This window comes from Perca flavescens, chromosome 22, assembly GCF_004354835.1.
Source record: "Perca flavescens isolate YP-PL-M2 chromosome 22, PFLA_1.0, whole genome shotgun sequence".
Classification (NCBI taxonomy): domain Eukaryota; kingdom Metazoa; phylum Chordata; class Actinopteri; order Perciformes; family Percidae; genus Perca; species Perca flavescens.
Genome location: NC_041352.1, coordinates 10,907,103 through 10,929,605, shown reverse-complemented (window position 1 = coordinate 10,929,605; position 22,503 = coordinate 10,907,103). Strand labels below are relative to the sequence as shown.

Below are 22,503 nucleotides of genomic sequence, written 5' to 3'. Positions count from 1 at the left end.
TGGGACAGGTCGAGGATGGGACGAAACCCGCCTGACTTTTTTGGCGTGAGAAAGTATCGGGAGTAAAAACCCTCGTTCTCCTCCCCCGGAGGAACACGGGAAATTGCTCCCTTTGACAGCAGTTACCGTAATTCTGACGTCATGGCGTCTGATTCCGCCTGGGACGACACGGTTGTCTCCAACACGCCCGCAAAGCGAGGCGGGGGGGAGGCGAACTGGAGTGTGTAGCCCCGTGTTATCAGTTTTGACATACACGAGTCCATGTGTGTCAGTCTGATCCATGCCGCGCTGTGCTCTGAGAGAGGGCGCGCGCATGTCTGTGTGTTGTTCACAGACATAGCTAGCCGGAAGCGTAGAGCCCGTCCCGCCGCTGGGCGAAACGTGGGTAGAACGTGTCGCCCAGCCCATGGTAGGGCCCTGTAGAAAGGGTGGCGGATCATCGTCGTCCTCATCCCGCTGGCATAGCCAGGGGGAGGAGGAGAACTGAGCAGCGCTAAGTGTGGCGGCATGGCGTCTGCTCCCGCTGTCTGCATAGTGAGAGAGCGGTGCAGCTCCGCGAGCAGCGGTGACCTGGTGTGTGCTTGTGCTTGTGTGGGGAACATCTGTCATATTATCAGCGTAGTGTTCAGTGGGAACAAGGACTGCTAGGTTGAGGGGAAACTGCTCTTTAGAAAGACTTGAGTGGCCCTTAAAAGGGCCGTTGTGTTTCCGATTCTCAACCGTGGAGGGACAGACGTTCCCCGAGCCCCGTCATTGCCACTGTCGCCGCTGCTTGGTGGGTGGCTCCGGGGGCGGGTCAGACCAGGTTGGGGCTGCCTTCATGATCCTTCGACCCCGTGAAGCCTGCCGGTCGGAGGCCGGTCGGAGGCCGGCTGTCGCTGCGGTGGGGCAGGCGGAGGGGCGGAGATCAAAGCCTGGGAGGGCGCCGCCGCAGCAGAGGCTGTGGGGCGTTTCCTCTTATGGCAGCTGGTGGAGCGGTGCCGCTGTTGTTGAGGTGCTGCCTTCCAGGAGCCAAGCCGCCGTAGCCGCTCCGCCTCTTCGGCTGCCTGGTGGAGGTGGGATGTGGCCGTCTGTAGACGAGGTCCAAATAGTCCATCGGGAGCTATGGGACCGTACAGAAGCTTGCGCCTGACCTCCGTGGGTAGCTGTGACATGTGGAGCCAGATATTTCGCTGGGCCACAGTCTGCCACGCCTGGATCCTCGACAACGCCACCGTGGTCGCCGTGCTGAGGGTGAGGATGCCTTGCCGATCTCCGTAGCTAGCTCCGGAGGAAGCGCCTCCCGGTTGGTGGCCATGGCGGAGACGGCGGAGGCTAGCAAGGCTATGTTGTTTTCGCCGCTAAGCCCTGGGCCGCACACTGGTGAGACCGGTCAGTGACTTGACGCAAACCTGGTCCTGGGGGACGGGGGTCGGCTTCCGTGGCGAAGGTAGCCTTCGGAAGCAGGATCGACGCCAGGCTCTGCTCCAGAGGGGGACCGGGCGAAAGCCTGCCTCTGTGTCGCCATGAACCCGTGTGAACGGGCATAGCGCGAGACTGGCGCCCTCAGTTTCCCTGGCTGAGAGAGAGCCTCCTCCACGAACGGCCGAAGCTCCGTGAAGCGCGCCAGAGTGGGGCCCATTTGGACGGCGGCCCTGAGAGTAGATGTCACCGCTCAGGAGGCCGCGAGAGGGGCTGGCGGCTCCGCTGGAAGCGCTTATGCCTCTCTGGTCCGCCGCCCTTTTATGATCTCCGCAGGTCCATAAAAAGAGCCTTGGTGGTGGAGGGTGGAGCCACCTGCGGCAGAGGGAAGACCGCTGAGGCGGTGCCCCTGGCCGCTCTGGAGACGGGAGAGCCGTGGCGGAAAGGCATCGATCCCTGTCCCCAGATCCAGTCCTCCCAGTGGGGAGGAAGGAAACCCGTGAGAGAGTCGTCGTTCGGGGAGACGAAATCATCGGACTCGTGCCCGCCGAAGACGCCCTCTTCCAGCGGTTCCAGGGCATCGACGGTGTCGCGTCGGTCCGCCCAGCTGCCGTCCCCTTCTCCGTCGACCTAAAAGGCCAGAAAAGCGTCCGCCCGCCGTTGAAGCTCTTTAGAAGGCAGGCGGGCGCAAAACGGGCAGGAGGCGTCGGAGGTGAGAGCCTTGCTGGCATGAGAGGCGCCGAGGCAGGTCTCGCAGCGGGGGTGGAGGTCCGGCGAGAAGATGTAGCCGGCCTCGCAGGAGGGGCAGAGGCGGACGCCGCTGGAGCTGGTAGTTTTCATTACTTTCTTCATAACTGCTCTTGCTTGAAGAAAAAGTGGGAGCAGAGCAACGGGTCCGCCCTGTTTTTATACAGTAATTGCGGACGTAGCTGAAGCCCGTGCGGCACGCAAGGGCGGGAAAGAAAATCTTCACGACTGCGCATGCGCGAAGGGATAAACCCATAGCGTGGCTTAGAGGGCGAAGCCTATACGAAATAGAACTGGCCATTGGAACATCTGCTAGGCTGCTAGCATTCAGGTCCCCTCCTATCACAGGTCACAGCTCACCCACTTCATTTGAATCGTAGCAAACTGTACCCCTTGTGTGCGTCTGGAGCCCCTTTCACACATGCAATGCAAAGCAGAAATCATCTACTGTAGACATTACCCGGCGGAGCTGTATGTGGGAATAAGTTGGATCAGATATCAAACTGTGTTTACTCTGCCAGCTCCCTAGTACGAAGTCTGTGTAATCTTCAATTGAACCCAAAGTATGAGATTTCACAGCAAGCGAGGTGTGCAATGCATTTCTATCGGCTCGTGCAAACCAGGGGGACAAAATGAGAGGGTTAAGAAAGAGGGTGATTCACACAGAGACGGCAACGAAAATCTCTAACTGGAGAGATGACGAGATTTGAGAACTTCTGTCGCTAAGGGCGGATGCTGAAAGGTTGTTCATGACTAAATTACGAACCAGCTCACTCTACCCAGGCGCCACCCCTCGTCTAAACCAAACAGAGAATTTCCCGTAAGAATGCGTCTGAGATGGACAATCTCCTGTTGTGTGCTACATGTGAGAAAGGAAAACTTTAGACTTTGTCGGGACCTGATTCGTCAGAGTTCATATGCGAAAACAGCTTAAGACACTCATAATGATGTGCTGACTATCATTAGTATTAGGGGATTTAACCTTTATAGAGTGAATCCTGTGGCACATACTGTATGCACACACCCACCCACACACACACACACACACACACACACACACACACACACATTCATCATTATTACCTGTCCTGAGGCTGTAGAACCAATGTCATGCTGGAAAATAACTGTAGCTGCACATTTAGATTATATATATGCTTGAGGTGGTGTATGTGCGTGAGCATCGGTGTGTCTGTGTTAAGCATAGAGGGACGCAGTGCATGTGTTAGTGTTTGCTGCAGCACAAAAAGGGTATCTAGTAGAATATAAAATTTTAGTGGGAGGCATTCTGCAAAATTATTTCAGGAGGATTGGAGATGTATGTTGTATGTTTGCTGAGGTGGGTGTTCAAATGTAATCCATACATCTTTTGACTAGACGGATTTGTGTGCATCTCCACAAAAGGTACTGTACATCTGAGTGTGTTTGCATGTGCATCTCTAAGTTTGTGTGTGTGGGCGTGTGCCCTGCTGTACTGTACAGTATGTGTGAGTCTCCAGTGCACTGGCTAACTCGTACTGCTCATGCCCTCTAGGTCAAAATAAAATTGACCAGTAATTGTAAAACAGCACACTTGTTGGTAGGGACTTCAATCTTAGTTGGACACACACACACATGTTTTGTGACTGTATGCAGGCACCCACGCAAGAAACAGAGTCAAAATTATACTGCATAACAACTCAACCAGTTGAAAAGAGAGGACACATAACAAAACACAAATTCTGTTTAAAGATAAAATGTTTGCTGCCTCGCTGCTTTATCTGCATTCTTTCCAGATGTTTCACACAAACATCAGGTGCAACGTTACATTGTTTGGCATCTGAAGGAGCTCAAGATGAACAGGCTTGGTTTCTTCATCGTGAATAAGTAACGTTATTATAATTCTTTCAGTGAAAATAAAAAAAACATATTCTCCAACAAGTAAATCACTTGGCCAAAACAACTGCTGGCACTGTCAAGGCCAAACAAAACTAGAATACAGTGATGCTAATGTATATTTAAAAGTATGTGTGTGTGTGTGTGTGTGTGTGTGTGTGTGTGTGTGTGTGTGTGTGTGTGTGTGTGTGTGTGTGTTTGTTTCTTGGAATGTGTGCATGCCTCCTATATGTGTGAGTCATAACTAGGTTTTACATGTTTCATATCTAGATCATTCAAAAATGTCAGAGGAGTAATCAGTCCCACAGTTGCCTACTAAATTCACTAAAGTACAGTATAACAACAATTGGATAAACAAATTTAACAATCGAACAACAAATAAGCTAAAATTATAATATATATATAATATATATATATAAAGACAGAAATTGAATCTTTCATTTTCTTTCTTCTCTGTCTGACCCAGATTTGGTGTAACGTACAGCAGCATCTCCACATATCAAATTCTATTCAGTCATTCACACTCACACACACGCACACATACACACACACACACACACACACACACACACACACACACACACACACACACACACACACACACACACAATTATAACTTCTCCTGAGGCCACAGAAGTGGAGTCTTGCTGGAGAATAACTGCAGATACACCATGATAAATACATGCTCGAGAGGTGAGGTGTAAGTTTGCCGCAGCTAAATTACCTGTGACCAGCTCTCTGATTTCCACGTCTCCGGTCTTCCTCAGCAGGCGGACCAAGGCAGGAATCCCCCCGCAGTTTTTCAAGGCCACTTTGTTCTCATCGTTGGCCTTGCCGTACACCAGGTTCCTCAGGGCTCCGCAGGCGCTACGGTGAACCTCACTCATCCTGTGGTCCAGCAGGTCCACCAGCAGCTGGATGCCTCCCTGTCTGCGGATCTGAGGATCAAAGAAAGTGTATCAATGAAAAATGTACTTGTGCATTTCACGTAAATGAATTATGTATAACAGCAACAAAATCCATCATAGACTCACACAGTAAACACTCATGCACAGAAACTTCAAAAAGTCTCTGTGATGAACATCCGTCACCTGATCAAATGTTGTTGTTCAACAGTTGTCTATGCAGGTACTTATGTGTGTACAGTATTTGTGTGTGTGTGTGTCCTACATTATCTGTCGGTCCTGCCAATCAGATTAACAACCCAGTGTGTACTAATTAAAGATACTATGACACAGCTAATGACTGTGCTTTCACAAAATGACACATAATTACACTGCTGAGGGAAGAAAAGAGCTGTGACACCAGTTTAGCTTATAATCTAACAAAACATAACATAACATTTTTCTGCCTTTCTTCTTCTGTGCAGGATGTCTGTTGCTTCCTGCTTTTTTTTCATACGTCTTTTTCTGTATGTGTCTGTCTGTCCTTTTGTCTCCATCCCGCCTATATTTATCTTTTTCCATTATCTGGTTCATGTTTCCTCACATGATTCCGCTAACTGAAAGGTTCAATCGCTATATCTAACAATGTTATACTATTCTTCATATGCACCATCTATAATGGTGCGAACGTGTGTATGAGTTATACAGTATGATGGAGATGGAAAGCATAAAATGGAAATTTAAAATGAAAAGTTATATCAGTGTTAGACAGATATCAAGATAATAAACTTAAACATGTATAAACTGAATACACAGCTATATAAAATTAATTTATAAAATTATAAAGGCATTGCCAGTTTAAAATAGTGCTTAAGCTTTGTCACATAACACACAAAAAATAACTTTTACATATTATCCTTAAACAATACTGACAACATTTTAAAAGCTAATCAAGACAATATTGTTGAGTTGGTTTTACTATGCAATTGTAACATATAATCAAGGATTATGATACACTGTGGACTTAAAAGGCTTTGTAAAAGATTTCCATTAGTACAGACAGTAAACCTAGAAGCCTATTTCCAGACAGCAGCATCTCAAATTAGTTCAGTGATACAAATATAAATGAATGAAGTGAAACTAAATGGCAAATCAGTGTGATTATCAGGCTATAAACTTAATGTTGCAGGTTTAAACTACAATATACTAGAATTAAATCTCTGTTACTGTATTTTTCCAAATATAAAAGTGAAGAATGGATGGAGGGACAGGCGAAGGCATGACCCACACTACTCTGCCTCTGATTAGCTTATCCTGATATTCTTACCCTAAACAATCTCACTCCTAATGCCTAAACCTAACAACCCGATCAACCAATCAGAGGCAGGTCATGTCTTCGCTTGTGTCTCCAAAACATTCATTTTGCAATCAACCATGTTGGAACCTTATTAAAATACTGAAGAGAAAGCATCATGGCTGGTATGACTCTCCAAAAAGGTCAAGAAATGTGTCAACATCCTTAATGGCAGACTCAGCAGCCTATTAAATATTTTAATATGTATTTAATGCAAGCATCTACTACACCCTTGCGTACTCTTGTTTTAAAGGTGTATGCCTGCCACCAAAAAGCAGGCACAAAAGAGTTATTTGTAAGGTATTTCAACTAGTGGCTTCACTTTTCTGCAGTGGAGATTTCCCTCTAATCCCATCAATCACATCTTCTCTTTGCATTGTAAAGGTATTTGCTGTGTGAATAGACACAAGACACACAGATGAAAAGCGAGAAATAAAAAGCCAATCAGTGCAGAGTTATGGTTATGTCCTAATTCTGTGAGACAAGGCAGTAAGGGCTGTTAGCCCAGTGGGGCTCACAATGAGGGCACTCTGGTGTTACACATTACGCCTTCCCCCTATGGTTTTACACATAATGCCTTCCCACCATGGCGCTACACATCGCTTCTCAACTGCAGTCATCTTCACCGGCCTTAGGGGGCCAAGGAGCTTACAGCAAGCCGTGTTCAGTCCAATCGACAGGGGTGTAGTACTAATTACCAGAAGCAGGCTGCTGTGATCACCAGGAGACTAACACGAACATGGATAGCGCAACTAGTGTGTGTGTGTGTGTGTTTGAGAGAGAGAGAAAGCCTGTCTTTCACGCTTCCACTTTTATGGAATCTCTGGAGTAATGTCTGCAACAGGCAGAGGTACTCATCCAGATAACTCCAAAAAAGTTAACAGTTAACTGCGTAATCAGGCTTTTTGAAGTCCTCTTTTATTTTTCTGCATGTTCTCCTCCAGACCTGGGACATTATGTGCCAGAAAATAATTCTTATTGTCTGTTTAATTGTGAAGCACCAGATGGGTAGTGTGTACTATGCAGACATGTTGACAGGAACAGTAAAGTGTAAAAAATAGACTTCCGAGCCTTTTCCTGTGATTATCCTTGGCACTCATTGTTGTCTCCTGTGGAAACCTCACACATCTGGCGTGAATAAGCCAGATAAGAAGAAGAAAAGCACACATTAGAATGAGTGTTTACAAGTGCAATTTAACTTTGGATTTATTCATAGTGAAACCATACACATGATAAATGCGGCCCAGGTAGGGAGAGAGGATGACTGTGCAACGAGTGAAAGAAAAGCATAAGAAAGTGATGGAGGGCAGGGTGAGGATGGAGGTGTTTGATGACACAGCAGGAGTTTATCGAGCAAAATGACTTTGCTTATCTATTCAATTAAAATGGATTAAGGGATGCAATGAATGGCAAACTAACCTTGCTCCATTGGCCACACAATTTCCTCAACCTGATTTGCTGCCCCTCTTATGCCCTCCAGTCCTCACCTCTGCTCCCCTTCCCCTCCATCTGCGCCACTTCCCCTCTCCCCACACTGATCTCTGCTCATCTCCCCTCTCCTCTTTATGCTTGTGTCACAGTTAATCTGTTATTCCATAAAAGCCATAGTGCTTTCACTTTGTATTGCCTCTGAGCTACCTGCAAGGCTTGCCAATACCTCTGCGCTTGTTCCTCTATGCCATGTAAAGAAGATTAGAAGTGCAGATTGATTTGTCTTTGTCTCCCACTGTTCCGCAGCGGCCACAGCTATTGGTAACCCGTAGCGACAGCATTGCCGTGGAAACAGTTAGCAGTGGTGACAGCTGGGATTGTGAGAATCAGGTGCTGCTGGCGTAAAAGCTGGCAGTGGGACACACGAGTGACACAAACCTGGGTTGGTGGCATGTGAAGCCAAACAAGTGCGTTTGAGTCACCACGTATGGAAAGTCAACACAAATCAGCAGCACGCCATAGACAGTTCACTGCTTGCATGTTGGGAACGGAGTAGAGTGTCACACCTTTCACGCATGTGCACACTCAAGTAGGCAAACACACATGCAAAGGCTTCTGTTTTTACCTTTCCCTTAGCCTCGGGCTAACTGCATTTTGGAGCCTTTCAACCTCTGGCTAATTGAGTTCTTGGCCCTAGGCTAACATTTCCCTCTGGAGCCTTCAAAACTGGGCCAAACATGGCATTTACCTATGGCTACCTACTATTGTTCTGAGGCAGGGACACAGCTAATTGTGCAGCAGTATCAATATAGGATTCACAACTGAGAAAATCTACCTTTAAAAATACACTAGAGACTGTTGTTTGAAGAGTACGGCAACAGAGAAAACAAAAAAAAACACTACTCTTCACAGCAGAGGATAGGGGAAGTGTTTAACAATCCCAGTGTGTGAGTGGGCATGTGTCCAGTAGTTTCATACACACATATGGACATTCATTTAGAAGTAGACCCATTTCAAAAGCTATTTTTGACACCAGATTATGGAGAGGGACAGGAAATGTTGCAGTAATTTACAAACCATCCACAAACTCTCAGCGCTAGACCACACAGACCCGACAAATTTACCAAAAAGTTACCTGGAGGGTAGTTCAACCCCGAGGCAAGGGATTAAAAGTTTTGCTTAAAAGGACCCATGGCATGAAAATTTCACTTTATGAGGTTTTTTAACATTAATATGAGTTCCCCCAGCCTGCCTATGGTCTCCCAGTGGCTAGAAATGGTGATAGGTGTAAACCGAGCCCTGGGTATCCTGCTCTGCCTTTGAGAAAATGAAAGCTCAGATGAGCTGATCTGGAATCTTCTCCTTATGAGGTCATAAGGAGCAAGGTTACCTCCCCTTTCTCTGCTTTGCCCGCCCAGAGAATTTGACCCACCCATGAGAAAGAGAGACATCATGGCTTTCAAACGAGCAAAGTGGCAGATGGTCAAGGCCACACTCCCCCCCTTCCACCTTCCCCCCCTCTCTCTCCTCCTCAATAGCTACAGACACAGAAATGGCACATACTAAGGAAAGCTCATTGTGGCACTGGCTCTAGTGGCTGTAATTCTGCATCAAGGCTGAATTTCGGAAACAGTATTAGGGGACCACTAAGGCCTAAATAAAAGTATCCAAAAAGCAGCATGTCATGGGACCTTTAAGTGATAAAGAAAATTGCCATTGGTGGAATAGGCTTTTCTCTTCCTGAAATATGCCTTTTTATGTCTAAAATATAAAAAGTATTTTTTTTTTATTATTAAAGTATTCATTGATGAACTATTCTCACATATTGTTGAGATTGATGAGAACTGACACTGGGATGAAAAAAAAAACCGATTCCTTTAACACATCATACAGAATTGTACACATTGATCAGAGTGGAAAATTATATATACGGTATGCACTGTGTAAAGAGGCACAGAAGCATGCAATATTATTACAGTATTTGCTCTGGATCATTCACTGTGTCTTTCTCATCTTTCATGCTGGTGTCTGTTGAAGAGATAATCACAGCCTGCAGTTTGCACAGTTCACGGTCTAAAAATCTAAAACAAGATATTTTACCATATTGGGTTTACCTCATTGGTTGTCTCTAACAACAGTGAGAATATACCACAATTCTAACTGCAATAGAATCTGATCCAAGATCCCTGTATTTATACCATACTGCTGTATAATCACGCAGATCTGCTGTAAAAAAACAAACATTTCATATCATAAAGAAGGTGGGAGGAGGAGAAATTAAGTTAAGTGATAACAAAAAATGCATTGGGAGAGGCATAGAGCAATATAAGATGTGTGAACTAAACAAAATGAATATGTGTAAGAGAGGGAGGGAGTGTGAGCACGTCCCTCTCCCTTCAACTGGTCTGTTAGATAAATGGATATCGACAAGGCTACACACCATGAATTAAAGTGTGTGTGTGTATATGTGTGTGTGTTGTGATATACCTAAAGGGGATCCATGAGCTGACATGTCAATGGGCTTGTGCGTATATGTGCATTGTGTGTGTGGGGAGGGGGGGTGGGATGTGTCTAGAGCAGCTATAAATGATGCTGAAGATGAATTTGCCAAGCTGCCTCTGTGGTCAACTGTAATCTGAGCCGAGGCCAGACATCCATCTGCCCTGCCTCTTTCTCTCTCTCTATACATCTGATTGGATACAGATCTAAAGGCACAAAACATAAATACATGACCTTGATGAACTACCATATTCTCCCACACACTGTGATGAAACAGCTAGATATATACAAGCGCACACGCATGTCTGCCATCCAGAGACAAATTGCTGCTTAATCAACTTTCTCCATACTTTAAAAAAATACTGACTGCAATCTTGTTACTTGATCCAAGATAACAGAAAGAAATATTTTCATTTTTTTCTCCTTTCCCTCTCCATCACCTAAGTCTCTCACTGTCCCTTCCCCTCTCTTTGCACCTGCAGAGTATCTCTTAAGCGACAAATAGCAGCCATGTTGTGGCTGTCTTTAGCTGCTCAGTGTATCCCCTGCCATCTGTGTTTGTCTGGCTGACTGAAAATAAGAGAAAAGTCTCAAGATCAGTGCTCATAACAAATAGCTGGCATCTAATTTCCTAATGTATGTAAAGTGAAATGGCCCATCTCACTTTGATTGAAAATCTCCCTATATGCTGATTCAAGAACAGAAAAATAACATTCAATATCTCTTGTTTTATTAGTTTATGTTTTTATTGGTCGGCCATTTAATGAAAGTAATAAGCCCATCAAAGCTCTGATTAACGGCTGATTTAATAAAACAGCTAAGATGGCTTTAAGTAAGCAGCTTTAAAAGTATTGGTAACACAGCACAGAACAAAGAAAAATGTGAGTGTTGTCAGGTAATTTTGTCTGGCTTAAATTACCTGCCACACTTTTTTAAATTACCATCATTATTTAATTCGATTTTGTGGTAATTATTATTTTGTAAAAAGTAGCTGTCGGATGTTGAAATGTCATCTCTGGTTTTGGAATGAAAAGCATTGATGAGAAGCATTGATGGATACATAATTAGTATACATATATATGAATAACCAGGAGTTACACTGGGATTTGTTATGTTATTAAACCTGTCCGTTTCTGACCTATTTTTCTCCCTACCTATCACTCTCTGCCATCTGTGCTGTCTGACTGACTGACAAGCGTGCTGAGGTTGCTTCTTCTTTTTTTTCCGTATTAATGGCGGGTAGCAACCAACATTAAGGTGCCTTACCGCCACCTAGACTGAGGTTGCTGATCTGTTCGGTAGCTTTTAAGAAACCCATTGACAGATAAAAGGAAACCCAGTGAAAGTTCTGATGTTTGCAAACTCTTACATCAACTCATTAAGGACTACGTTCTCTACAACTACAAAGTACACGTGTATTAGTCATTGTTTTAATTATTATTAAAATAAAGTGCGAAAATATATACACTGTGGAAGATATGCTAAGTCTACATAAGTAAGATGACATAGAAGAGTGTAGGCCTATGCACCGGGGCAATTTAACCCCTGTGAATATCCATCACAAGCTGTGTTTAGCGTGTTCAGTGGGTTCCTACACCAGCAAGACACACCTGTGAAATTCAAATAAGAAAGAGCAGTGGTGCTGCAGGACAAAACTGCGACTTGTGACCTCTAAAATAAAAAAGCGTTCCCAGGCACAGAGGATCTCCTCCTTTAAGAAAACATCATCTGTGTTTTTTGTGTGCGGTCTGCCAAGTTTTGTCAAAAGAAAATCAAAATGCATTAACTGTCCATTTATTATATAATCTTCTGTGACATCTGCTTTGCTATGAATCCCTGGGAGATAAAACTGTCATGTTATTTGCCAATGCCATGCATATTCAACTACTGCTGTCGAAGGTTATTTTTAAAACAGGCAAGCTTACAGATTTGAACACAAACACACAAACACACATACACACAACTCCGTTACTAAGCATTACTTTTATAGTGTGCAATATGTGAAATTTAACAATTTCTAGAAGGCTATGTGTGACATCCATTTCATGTCTGACACAGCCAATGTGTCATGCATGTAACAGTGGGTTCAAAATGTTTAGAATAAATCATGACAACAGGAAATTTAAGGTGCAATAGAATAGTGAAGTATTACAATGGCATTTTAATGTAGCAAAATTACTACTCTGCTTTGCTCCCAAAAGTAATAAATCAGTTATAATCACTTACAACCATATTTATGATATAAAATACCATTTTTAACCATTACTATAAACTTCCTTGGTCTGCTGATTAGAATGATGCCTGTATCAAGCTAAGTTAAACATAGCATCCTGACAAAACCCATCATGGAAGCCAATAGGGACAAGTAATGGAAAATACTTTGAACTTGCCCAAGGAGTTATGTTAGAAATAATTGGATGCACACTTTATGTGAAGTAAACAATAACAAGAACATCGATCTAAAAAGAATCAATTAACAGAAGGAATTTGTCCTTAGTTTTTTTAATCTTGGTAGTCTTAATCAATGGAACGTCTGTCTGATATTAAATTCTTGCTAACAGCGAGGACTGAGAAGTCAATGGGTAAAAAGAATTATTACTGAATTATCACAGAACTCCATGGAAGTGGAGTCCGACTTGTCCTTAGAAATTACAGCCAAAGAACTGGTCACGAACTGGACCCTATCCAAATTAATAAAAAATCATTGCCTGCTGGGAGCGAAGCGAGTCAAAGTCAAAAACATTTTATGTGATTGATGTTGTATTGTTCCTACTGTAATGTCATGCCTATGTTTTGTAGCCTTTTGAACAAAGACAGTCATACAGACATTTTCTCTTTAACTCTAAAAAAAGAAGAAGCTCTGTCACAACCTTGAAGATCAGCCAAGATACGGTTCACTGACCAAAAGAGACATTTTAATTAATGAATGAATTGAATGAATTTAATTAAATGAAATTTTATGAATACTCACAGATATAAAAATCTTGTGAGAAAAAGTCATATGTTGTGTGCTCCATTATTATTGTGATGGCTGTACAACATACACGCATCTGTGGTACGGCTTCTTAGGGGGATCAAAAGTAATACAATAGAAGGTGCTGTTGAGTTTTAAAGACTCTTCAGAATTAAAGGGGAGAAAGCAGAAGAATTGTTTACACTCTCAAATGTGACAAGAATAATGTAAATGCTAAACTCTGAAGAGAAGCACTGTTATAAACTAAAAAATAAACACTGTTGCTAACAGTGAGGGTTTCATTGCTTTGTGGTTAAAATAAATAAAAAAATAAAATAAAATATTCTTATTTATCATAACAAAACAAATTCATTACTCTCATCACAGTATGAGCACAATATCTTGCTGCATTCCAACAATATGATCTTTAACCAAACTAATATCTCGTATCTGGCTTAGTGACCGTCTGTCAAGTTTATTTTCATTAAATACTATTTAGGAAATACGGTTGAGGGCACACTTGTGTGAGTCTACCTGCACATTGCATCAGAGTGCACATGCTGCATATTGTCATTGTATACACATGTGGCAGTGTGGGCATGTAGATATGTGTGTGGGTGGGTGTGTGAAAGTGTGTGTGTGTGTGTGTGTGTGTGTGTGTGTGTGTGTGTGTGTGTGTGTGTGTGTGTGTGTGAACGCCTGCTTTTATTTGATGTGAAGCAAAGCGTCAATTTTGGCTGGTTGATATCTCTTCCAGATTTAATTTGTGTAAACAGTGTTTAGCAGCACCTTGGGCCCTGAACGAGACAATCAAACAGACTGATGAAGGCATGCCAAAGCATCCACAGTTGCTATTTTCTCCATTGTCGGACACCTCCATTCAAGCAATAATTACACCCATTACAAAAGACACAAACACTTAGGTTTCTTACCGAGCTACGTGGCTGAGCGGGTGGGAGTGGAGTGATGTGATGCTGTTGTATGTAATGTGTATTGTGTACGTAAGCGTAATTGCATTTCTGTATCTGCAATGTGTGTGTATTTGTTTGTGTGGGAGGGTAAGTGGGTCGGTGTGAATGAATATTGTGTCTTGAATACAAGTGTCTTGTGTTTAATTGACTGCATTTCCATAGAGATAATATTAATTACCTATATATTTATATGAATTTTTCTGCGTTGTTTCCCTGTTTGCATTTTGAGTTTTTTGGATTGTGTTTTAAGTGTGTGTGTTTTTCTAAGCAAAGTGACATCGCATTGAGGTTGTAGTAGCAGCTATTTGGATTTCTACTGAAATTAATTTCATAAAGAAAAAACAATTGTCAAGGCTTTTTTTTTTGAGTTCCAAAGGGACGTACCTCCAATATTGCTTTTGAGAGACAAACCTGTGACTTTGGGACTAACTTCACTGCCACTATAGAGACTACTCAACAGAAGGCACAGCTTAGGGATGGAGACTGCGGCAAGCTTTATCATGCAGAACATCAGTGTGAAAGCACTATTTCTTAAAAGTGACTGCAGGAAAATGTAAAACAGCCTGAGCTGTTTGGAATACAACTCAAAGAAGGTATTCACTTGGTTCCTAATGCACACATTTTTATGGCTTTTCTCATCAAAGTTACAGCCATTGCCTTCTCTACTACACAGATCCTAATCAAATACTCACACCACACTGAAAGCACACACACACACACAGACACACACACACACACACACAAACACACAAACCTCAGCTTTGATCTTGTTGTCTCCAAAGCAGAGATGCTGTAGGTAGGCTGCAGCATTGGACTGCACCGATGGGAACTGGTGCTGTAACATCTGGATCACCTCTGGCAGCTCCGGATCTCTCCACCCAAACTCTCTGCAGAGAGACAGACAGACAGAGACACTTTGATTCCTGCAGCACTTTAACAACTCACCAAAACACAGGAGAATACCTGAAAGTAGTCCAAAAAAATCACAGACTCTTTTCCCAACATACCCAGAGCTACACATATTCACACGTTTACACATAAATACACAAGAAAGACAGACATACAGATAAAAAGGCAGAGTAGGATTTAAATGTAAAACACTTCTTACGAGAGAGGGCTTTACAAGTTAAGTACCACAGCGGGACCGATGCAAATCACACACTGAATGCCCAATTTGCCAAAACATTGTCATTTTCACCCATCACAGGAAATGGAGCAAGCAAATATGAGGTCAGCAGGTTAGGCAGATGGCATCCACAAACGCCTTTACAAATAAATAGATTCAAATCTAAATTGTATTTGCACAAGACTCAAGGAGTTGGGTTTTCCAGGTACAACACAGTGAGTCTTTGAGCGTCTTAAAACTCTATGGCCAGAAGATTCAACATACAGTGAGTTCATAACACTTTACAACTGTGTTTTTAAGTATGAAAATGGTTGACAAGTGTCCCTTACAAAGGCTCCAAGGAGATCCAAGGTAAAAAACAAACAAACACATTACAGTATTGACTGCATAGTTTGACTGGCATGTGTTTTTATGTGAAATGCAAGGTGCAATGAAAAAAAAGATGATTGTTTTACACTAATGTGGTTGGGAAAAATCATGATTACCTTGCTGTAGATACTTTCAGTACAATCATGAATTGACATACAGTACAGTAAGTCCAGAAATCATTTTAAGTAAAATTAGAAAAAGGGGTAAACATTTTGAGGAATTGCACAGCACGGCATTACTACTGCCTGCATGCTGTCTGCAGTGGGAGTGGTGAGAGTTATGGTCTATACTTTCTACCATTAGGAGTTGACACTCCTATGAGCACACTGGACAAAGTGAAATAAATGTTTTGTCCCTTGGTAATACCCAGGAAATTGTCTCCTTTATTTTATTATCCTCTGCTGATAATTGTTTGCTATGTTCCCCGAAATGAGAAAATTATGTCAGTGTGGGCAACTGTGTGTGTGTGTGTGTGTGTGTGTGTGTGTGTGTGTGTGTGTATGCACATGCCTGCACGAGTGTCTCCATAATCTACTGTAATGTTTTCTCCAATAACCACTTTGTAAACTGTTCTCTCTCTCTCCCTCTCTCTCTCTTCTCTCTCTCTCTCTCTCTCTCTCTCTCTCTCTCTCTCTCTCTCTCTCTCTCTCTCTCTCAATGCTTTCAGAAAACTGTCAACTCTCAATGCGATCTAAAGAAAACACGTCAGAATTTTGCCACCACCATCGATTGTGGTTTTTGTGGATTGATTTAGTTGTTTCCACCTTCATGCTCGCTGTTCTGTGCCAAAATGCAGCTCACTGTAATCCCCATCAAGCCACAGTGAAAAATATGGATTTATTTTGCCTCCTAACTCGGCCTCCCTAAACATAAAAATGTGGTAAATATGGGACAATTGATGTTAAAATTGAGGGGGTGAAGAATTGTGTGTGTGTGCCTAAAGTTTTTGCAGCAGAAAATGAAGCCTCGACACCGCGCTCTCATCTCTGTCAGATCAAGCGAATGCGCTCCATGAAACATCTGTGAAAAGCAGAGCGTTCACGGGGAGTAAACATGGCTCTCAAAGATAAAGCAAGCTCCAGCGTGGACGGCTCTTTATCTGCCAAATGATAAGTGTTCATTCAGCCAGAAAGCAGGACTGAAGGAGGGAGGTAGAGGAGAGATAGAGAGAGGGAGGAAGAAGGAGGGATTCCCAAGGCATTTAAGGGATTTAGGAGTAGAGACCCTCAAACAACAGCCCTTAAATCACACAGCCAGATACCATCAGGCCAGTTTGTTTGTTTATGAGTGTGTGTGTGATTAAGATAGGATCATGATGTGTGTTTATGTGGACACAATTGCCTCTGTGCCTGTTTGTCTCTATGTGAGTTTATGTCTGTCAGTGTGTGTGTGTGTGTGTGTGTGTGTGTGTGTGTGTGTGTGCACGCACAAGTGTTCTCATATTCATTTCTTTCTGTACTTGTGTATGTATGTACTGTATCTGACGTGTGTATGACTGTGCAAGTGCATGTTTGAACTTGTATGTGTGTGTGTGTGTGTGTGTGTGTGTGTGTGTGTGTGTGTGCATGTGTGCATGTGTGTTTGTGTGTGTGTGTGTGTCATCCATCCCCTGCAGCCTCCTAGCTCTGTCAGTGTAGTTAATAGAAAGCAGAGTGATCTGCTGATAAGATAAGCATCATGTCTCACCATTAATTAAAAACCCCTGGTAGGGAGAGAGACAGAGTGAGAGGAACAGAGCAGGAGAGAGAAAGAGGGAGATGGAGAGAACCACAGAGGGAGAATGAGAATGAGGAAGGAGAGTTAAGGGAAAAACCAGAGCATTCAAAGGCAACTGTGGGTACAACGGGCAAGCATAAGCTGGTAGGAGATGGAAAAATAAATAAGGGATAGAGAAAGAGGAAAACAAGCTTTAGATGAGACGGCAGTCACGTCAACACAGGTGCTAATGAGCTAGACGCATCGCTAGGCGACAAGCCAACGACGTGAAACAGCGGGATGCAAACAGAAAGGTATACAGCCCGCAAAAGGGAGAACTGATCAAAGAGTCACTGCCAACAAAACTGCAGGGCTCACACTAAATACCCACACAACTTTTAAAGGAATCTGCAACACAATATGCTGCCGCTTGTGTGCCATATTCTTTATGTTACCTTATTATTTTATGTTTTGTGTGGTAATAAATGCCACACTGAACAATTTGTTGACTTGCCTTTTTTAAACCTGAGCTACATGTTCTTGATACGACACACCGGTGGGTATGAGAATAAATTAGGGGGCACAGTTGCCACACAGAGCTCCGTGTTCCTGGTTAGACAACATTCCTACAGAGGAGGACATAAAAGGATGGCCGTACCTAAATGATGTCCACCTAAGACCCATCAAAGCAGAGGTGAGCATATTAATCGGTGCAAATGTCCCAAGGGCTATGGAGCCACTGAGAGTGATCAATAGCCAAGGTGAAGGACCCTATGCAGTCCTAACACGCGTAGGTTGGACTATAAATGGGCCTCTAAGCAGCACCGCATCTTTGGGTGAGCATGGTCGACCTCGGATTACGTCCAATAAGATATCAGTGGTCAGGCTGGAGGAGCTCCTCATACACCAATATAACCAGGACTTCCCAGAGTTGGCATACAATGAAAAACAGGAAAACTCATTTGAAGACAAGAAATTCTTGCATGTAATGAACAGCTCAGTTAAAAGAAAAGAAGGCCACTATGAAATACGACTTCCGTTTCGTCAGGATAACATCAGCCTGCCAAACAACAGGAAGGTGGCGGAACAAAGAGCACTAGGTCTTGCCCGCAGATTCCAGAGAGATGAAGCCTTTCAGAAGGATTATAAAGGTTTCATGGACATCTTGAGGAAAGGGCATGCAGAAAGAGTGCCAGAGGACCAACTCCCCCGGAAAGATGGTAGACTGTGGTATATACCTCACCATGGTGTCTATCACAAAAGAAAAAAAACAATACAAGTGGTGTTTGATTGTACCTCCTCATTCCAAGGGACTTCCCTGAATTCTGAGCTGCTGCAGGGCCCTGACCTTACGAACACCTTGTTGGGTGTACGCCTCAGATTCCGACAGGAACCGGTAGCAGTGATGGGGGACATCGAAGGAATGTTCCATCAAGTAAGAATTCCGAAAGATGATGTGGACTTCCTCAGAGTCCTGTGGTGGCCAGATGGCGACACCAAGCAACCGCTAGCAGAGTACCGGATGACGGTGCATCTTTTTGGAGCAGTCTCATCCCCGAGCTGTGCCAATTTCGCGCTGAAGCGGACAGCTGATGATAATGAAGGAAAGTATGGCGCTGACGTTCTCAGCACCATTCGTCGCAACTTTTACGTAGACAATCTGTCTCAAATCTGTCCCAAATGAGAATCAAGCAATCCATCTGATAAAGGAGCTCAGATCAGTGTGCACCACAGGTGGTTTTAAGCTCACCAAGTGGACCAGTAACAGTGGTGCGGTCCTTGCTTCTGTTCCAGCGGATGAGAGAGCAAAAGAGGTCAAAGATCTGGACCTCGATAAAGACAAACTGCCCCTAGAAAGAGCTCTTGGTATGCGATGGGACATTGAGTCAGACATGTTTTTCTTCTCGATCACCCCAAAACAACCATTAGTCACCCGTAGAAGCATTCTGTCTGTGTTGAATTCAATCTACGATCCTCTGGGGTTCCTAGCACCAGTCCTGCTGACCGGGAAAGGAATACTGCCGGACCTGCACAAGCTACATTGTGGATGGGATGAGCCGATACCGACTGCTTACACAGAAAAATGGAAGGAGTGGCTAAAAGACCTTAACCTGATTTCCAGCCTAAGAATCAGGAGATGCTTTAGGCCACCAGATTTCGAAGTTACTGGTGCACAGATGCACCACTTCTGCGATGCAAGTGAGCGAGGTTATGGGGCAGTCAGCTATCTGAAACTGACTTGTGACAGTGGACTACCTCACATTGCATTTGTGATTGGGAAGGCAAGAGTTGCACCTTTAAAAGTGGTGACTATCCCAAGGCTGGAGCCTGCCAGCGCAGTCCTTGCGGCTAGGATTGACAGGATGCTGAAGAGAGACCTTGAGTTAACCCTCGGTGACTCTGTCTTTTGGACCGACAGCACCGCCGTCCTAAAATACATCCAAAACGACTCCAGAAGGTTTCATACCTACGTGGCTAACAGAGTGTCCATTATTCGGGATCACACACAAAGCCCAATGGCGCCACATAAGGACTGGACTTAATCCCACAGACAGCGCATCAAGAGGCATGAAAGCAGAGACCTTTCTTCATGAAGGACATTGGCTGGGAGGACTACATTTCCTGATGCAACCTGACACAGACTGGGCAGTGACCCAAGTATCACCCACACTGGCCCACGGTGACCCGGAGGTCAAAAAGGTTTTCCGTACAGGCGTGCTGCAGAATCTAAGTCCTCTGACTCGTTTTATCGAGCACTTCTCATCGTGGGATAAGTTGATTCAATCGACAGCATGGCTCTTAAAGTTCAAGGAAATACTAAGACAGTCGAGTTTAAAGAAGACAATTAGTGACTTGGACCCAACTAGGTCACAGCTTTCTGTGAAGGATCTAGCCAAAGCCGAGCATTCGCTCATAACCTATGTCCAACAACAATCCTTTCAGGATGAGATGACCTCTCTACAAAAGGGCCTACCCATTAAGAGACATAGCAGGATCTATAGATTGGATCCCATCCTCCAACATGGAATCCTAAGAATTGGAGGTTGAATAACCCCTTGACGCCTGAATTTATTCACAATTATATAAACAGAATATTATGTGTGTTTCTGGCTCCAAGCTGATGCTAAATTAAGTTGAGATTGTTAATTTGTCTATAGCATATGGAATAGATATAAATTTAGGTATGATGCAAATTAGCGACAACAGGCATTATGGTAAAATTCTTTACAAAATGGTAAAATTAATAAAACACATAGTAGATTTCATTCATGTCACAAAGTTGTTAGAACTTCTAAACTGTAAATGACAAATACATGGATCTTGACAACGGCAAGAAAGAAAACACTCTCCTACTCCCTAACATTGACAGTAGTTTCTTTAGGGTTAAGGGTAGGGTTAGGTTTAGGGGTAGGATTAGGTGTAGGGGTAGGGTTAGGGTTAATTTCGCTTATGTGAACCGGATGTATCTCCCACTCCGACCGGTCCTACGAGAAACCAGTGCATGCAAAAGGTTCCTAGGTATGTATCGCATGTAAACAAACCGGCATTGGGGGGAATACACACGCTATCTCGCCTGCAGTCGGAATGGAAGGGGTTTGATGCAAATTAGCGACAGTCGGCGTTAAGGGGCTAAGTAAGCTGGCAATGCCAGAGGAAACCAAGCATCCAGCCATTCTGCCCAAGGACAATCACCTGTCAACGTTACTCCTACGCCACATCCATACCTTGGTGGGCCATTGTGGCAGAAATCAAATGATTGCAAAACTCAGAACAAAATACTGGATCATAAGCGCAAACTCCGCTGCAAGAAATATAACACGGGATTGTGTGCTTTGCAGAAGATGGCATGGCACAGCAATGACACAAAAGATGTCTGACTTACCTCTACACAGGATAACACCTGATTTGCCACCCTTTACTCATACCGGACTGGACTACTTTGGTCCCATAGAAGTCAAACGTGGCCGCAGCACAGTCAAAAGGAATGGGGCCTTGTTTACATGCCTCGCAAGCAGAGCCGTACACCTAGAAATGGCGTACTCAATGGATACGGACTCTTGCATTTCTGCACTCCGACAATTCATCTGCAGACGAGGTCAAGTGAAGGAAATTGTATCTGATAATGGTACAAACTTCGTTGGGGCAGAACGCGAACTTCGGGAAGCACTCACTCACCTTAACCTCGACAAAATCCAGCATCAGATGCACGTTGAAGGCATCAAATGGACATTCAACCCTCCTTACGGTCCTCATCATGGAGGGGTATGGGAACGGCTCATCAGAATAATCAAAAAGATCCTCTACTCCGTCACAAGAGAACAGACCTTGGATGATAAGAATCTCCACACAGCGCTCTGCGAAGTGGAGGCAATCATGAATGACCGGCCCATCACAGTCATATCCCAGGACGCGAAAGATCCACAACCTCTGACACCCAACCACCTGCTTCAAATGAAAAGAATGCCTACTCTTCCACCTGGACTGTTTGTCAAAAGTGATACCTATTCAAGAAGAAGATGGAAACAGACACAATACATAGCCGATCTCTTCTGGAAACGCTGGACACGGGAGTACCTCCCATAGAAATGGAACACAGTAAAAAAGAATCTAAAGCAGGGAGACATTGTGCTGATCATTGATGAAAGCTCACTACGCAACTCCTGGCCCATGGGCAGAATCACGGAGATCTTTCCCGATAAAAAAGGACATGTACGCCGGGTCAAGATCAGGACACAAAATAGCTCCTTGGAAAGGCCCATCACAAAGCTCTGCCGTCTACAAGATATGACCTGATTAAACAGGTCTTACCTGTGCCCTTTTCTTCTATGTTCCTGAAAGGACTTTGGTTGAACCCATGTTTCATTTTTACTCTTTTTCTCTATTCCTTTTTTGCATTTTTGGTTTTCTTCGAGGACCTGTGTTGGACCATTTTTGAATTTTCTATGAACTTATTTTGCGAAATGGACTGTTGATACTGAATGGAATATATTAGCTTCGTCTTGATATTATATGGACAAATTTTGAATATTGTCACAAAGGACTCTCCAGTGTATGCTTCCTATGAATATAATTGCCCTGTACCGGTCAATTGGGGGCCGGAGTGTTGAAGCCATTACACTGATTTGTGTTTAATGATTTATCTTATCATTTTCATGTTATTTATGTTGTTTGCAGTCATGCCGACACCTATGTATCAAATG

General features: G+C 43.7%; 1 protein-coding gene across 1 annotated transcript in view; it reads right to left on the bottom strand.

Annotated features, from left to right (window-relative positions):
* The window catches only part of ctnnd2a (catenin (cadherin-associated protein), delta 2a), a 251,489-nt gene that overhangs the window by 86,409 nt on the left and 142,577 nt on the right, over positions 1 to 22,503 (bottom strand). The window contains exons 13-14 of the mRNA XM_028569226.1: positions 14,867 to 14,999; positions 4,745 to 4,958 (exon numbers count right to left, since the gene is read on the bottom strand). Coding sequence (XP_028425027.1) covers positions 4,745 to 4,958; positions 14,867 to 14,999 — 347 coding nt within the window. The remainder of the gene's footprint in view (positions 1 to 4,744; positions 4,959 to 14,866; positions 15,000 to 22,503) is intronic.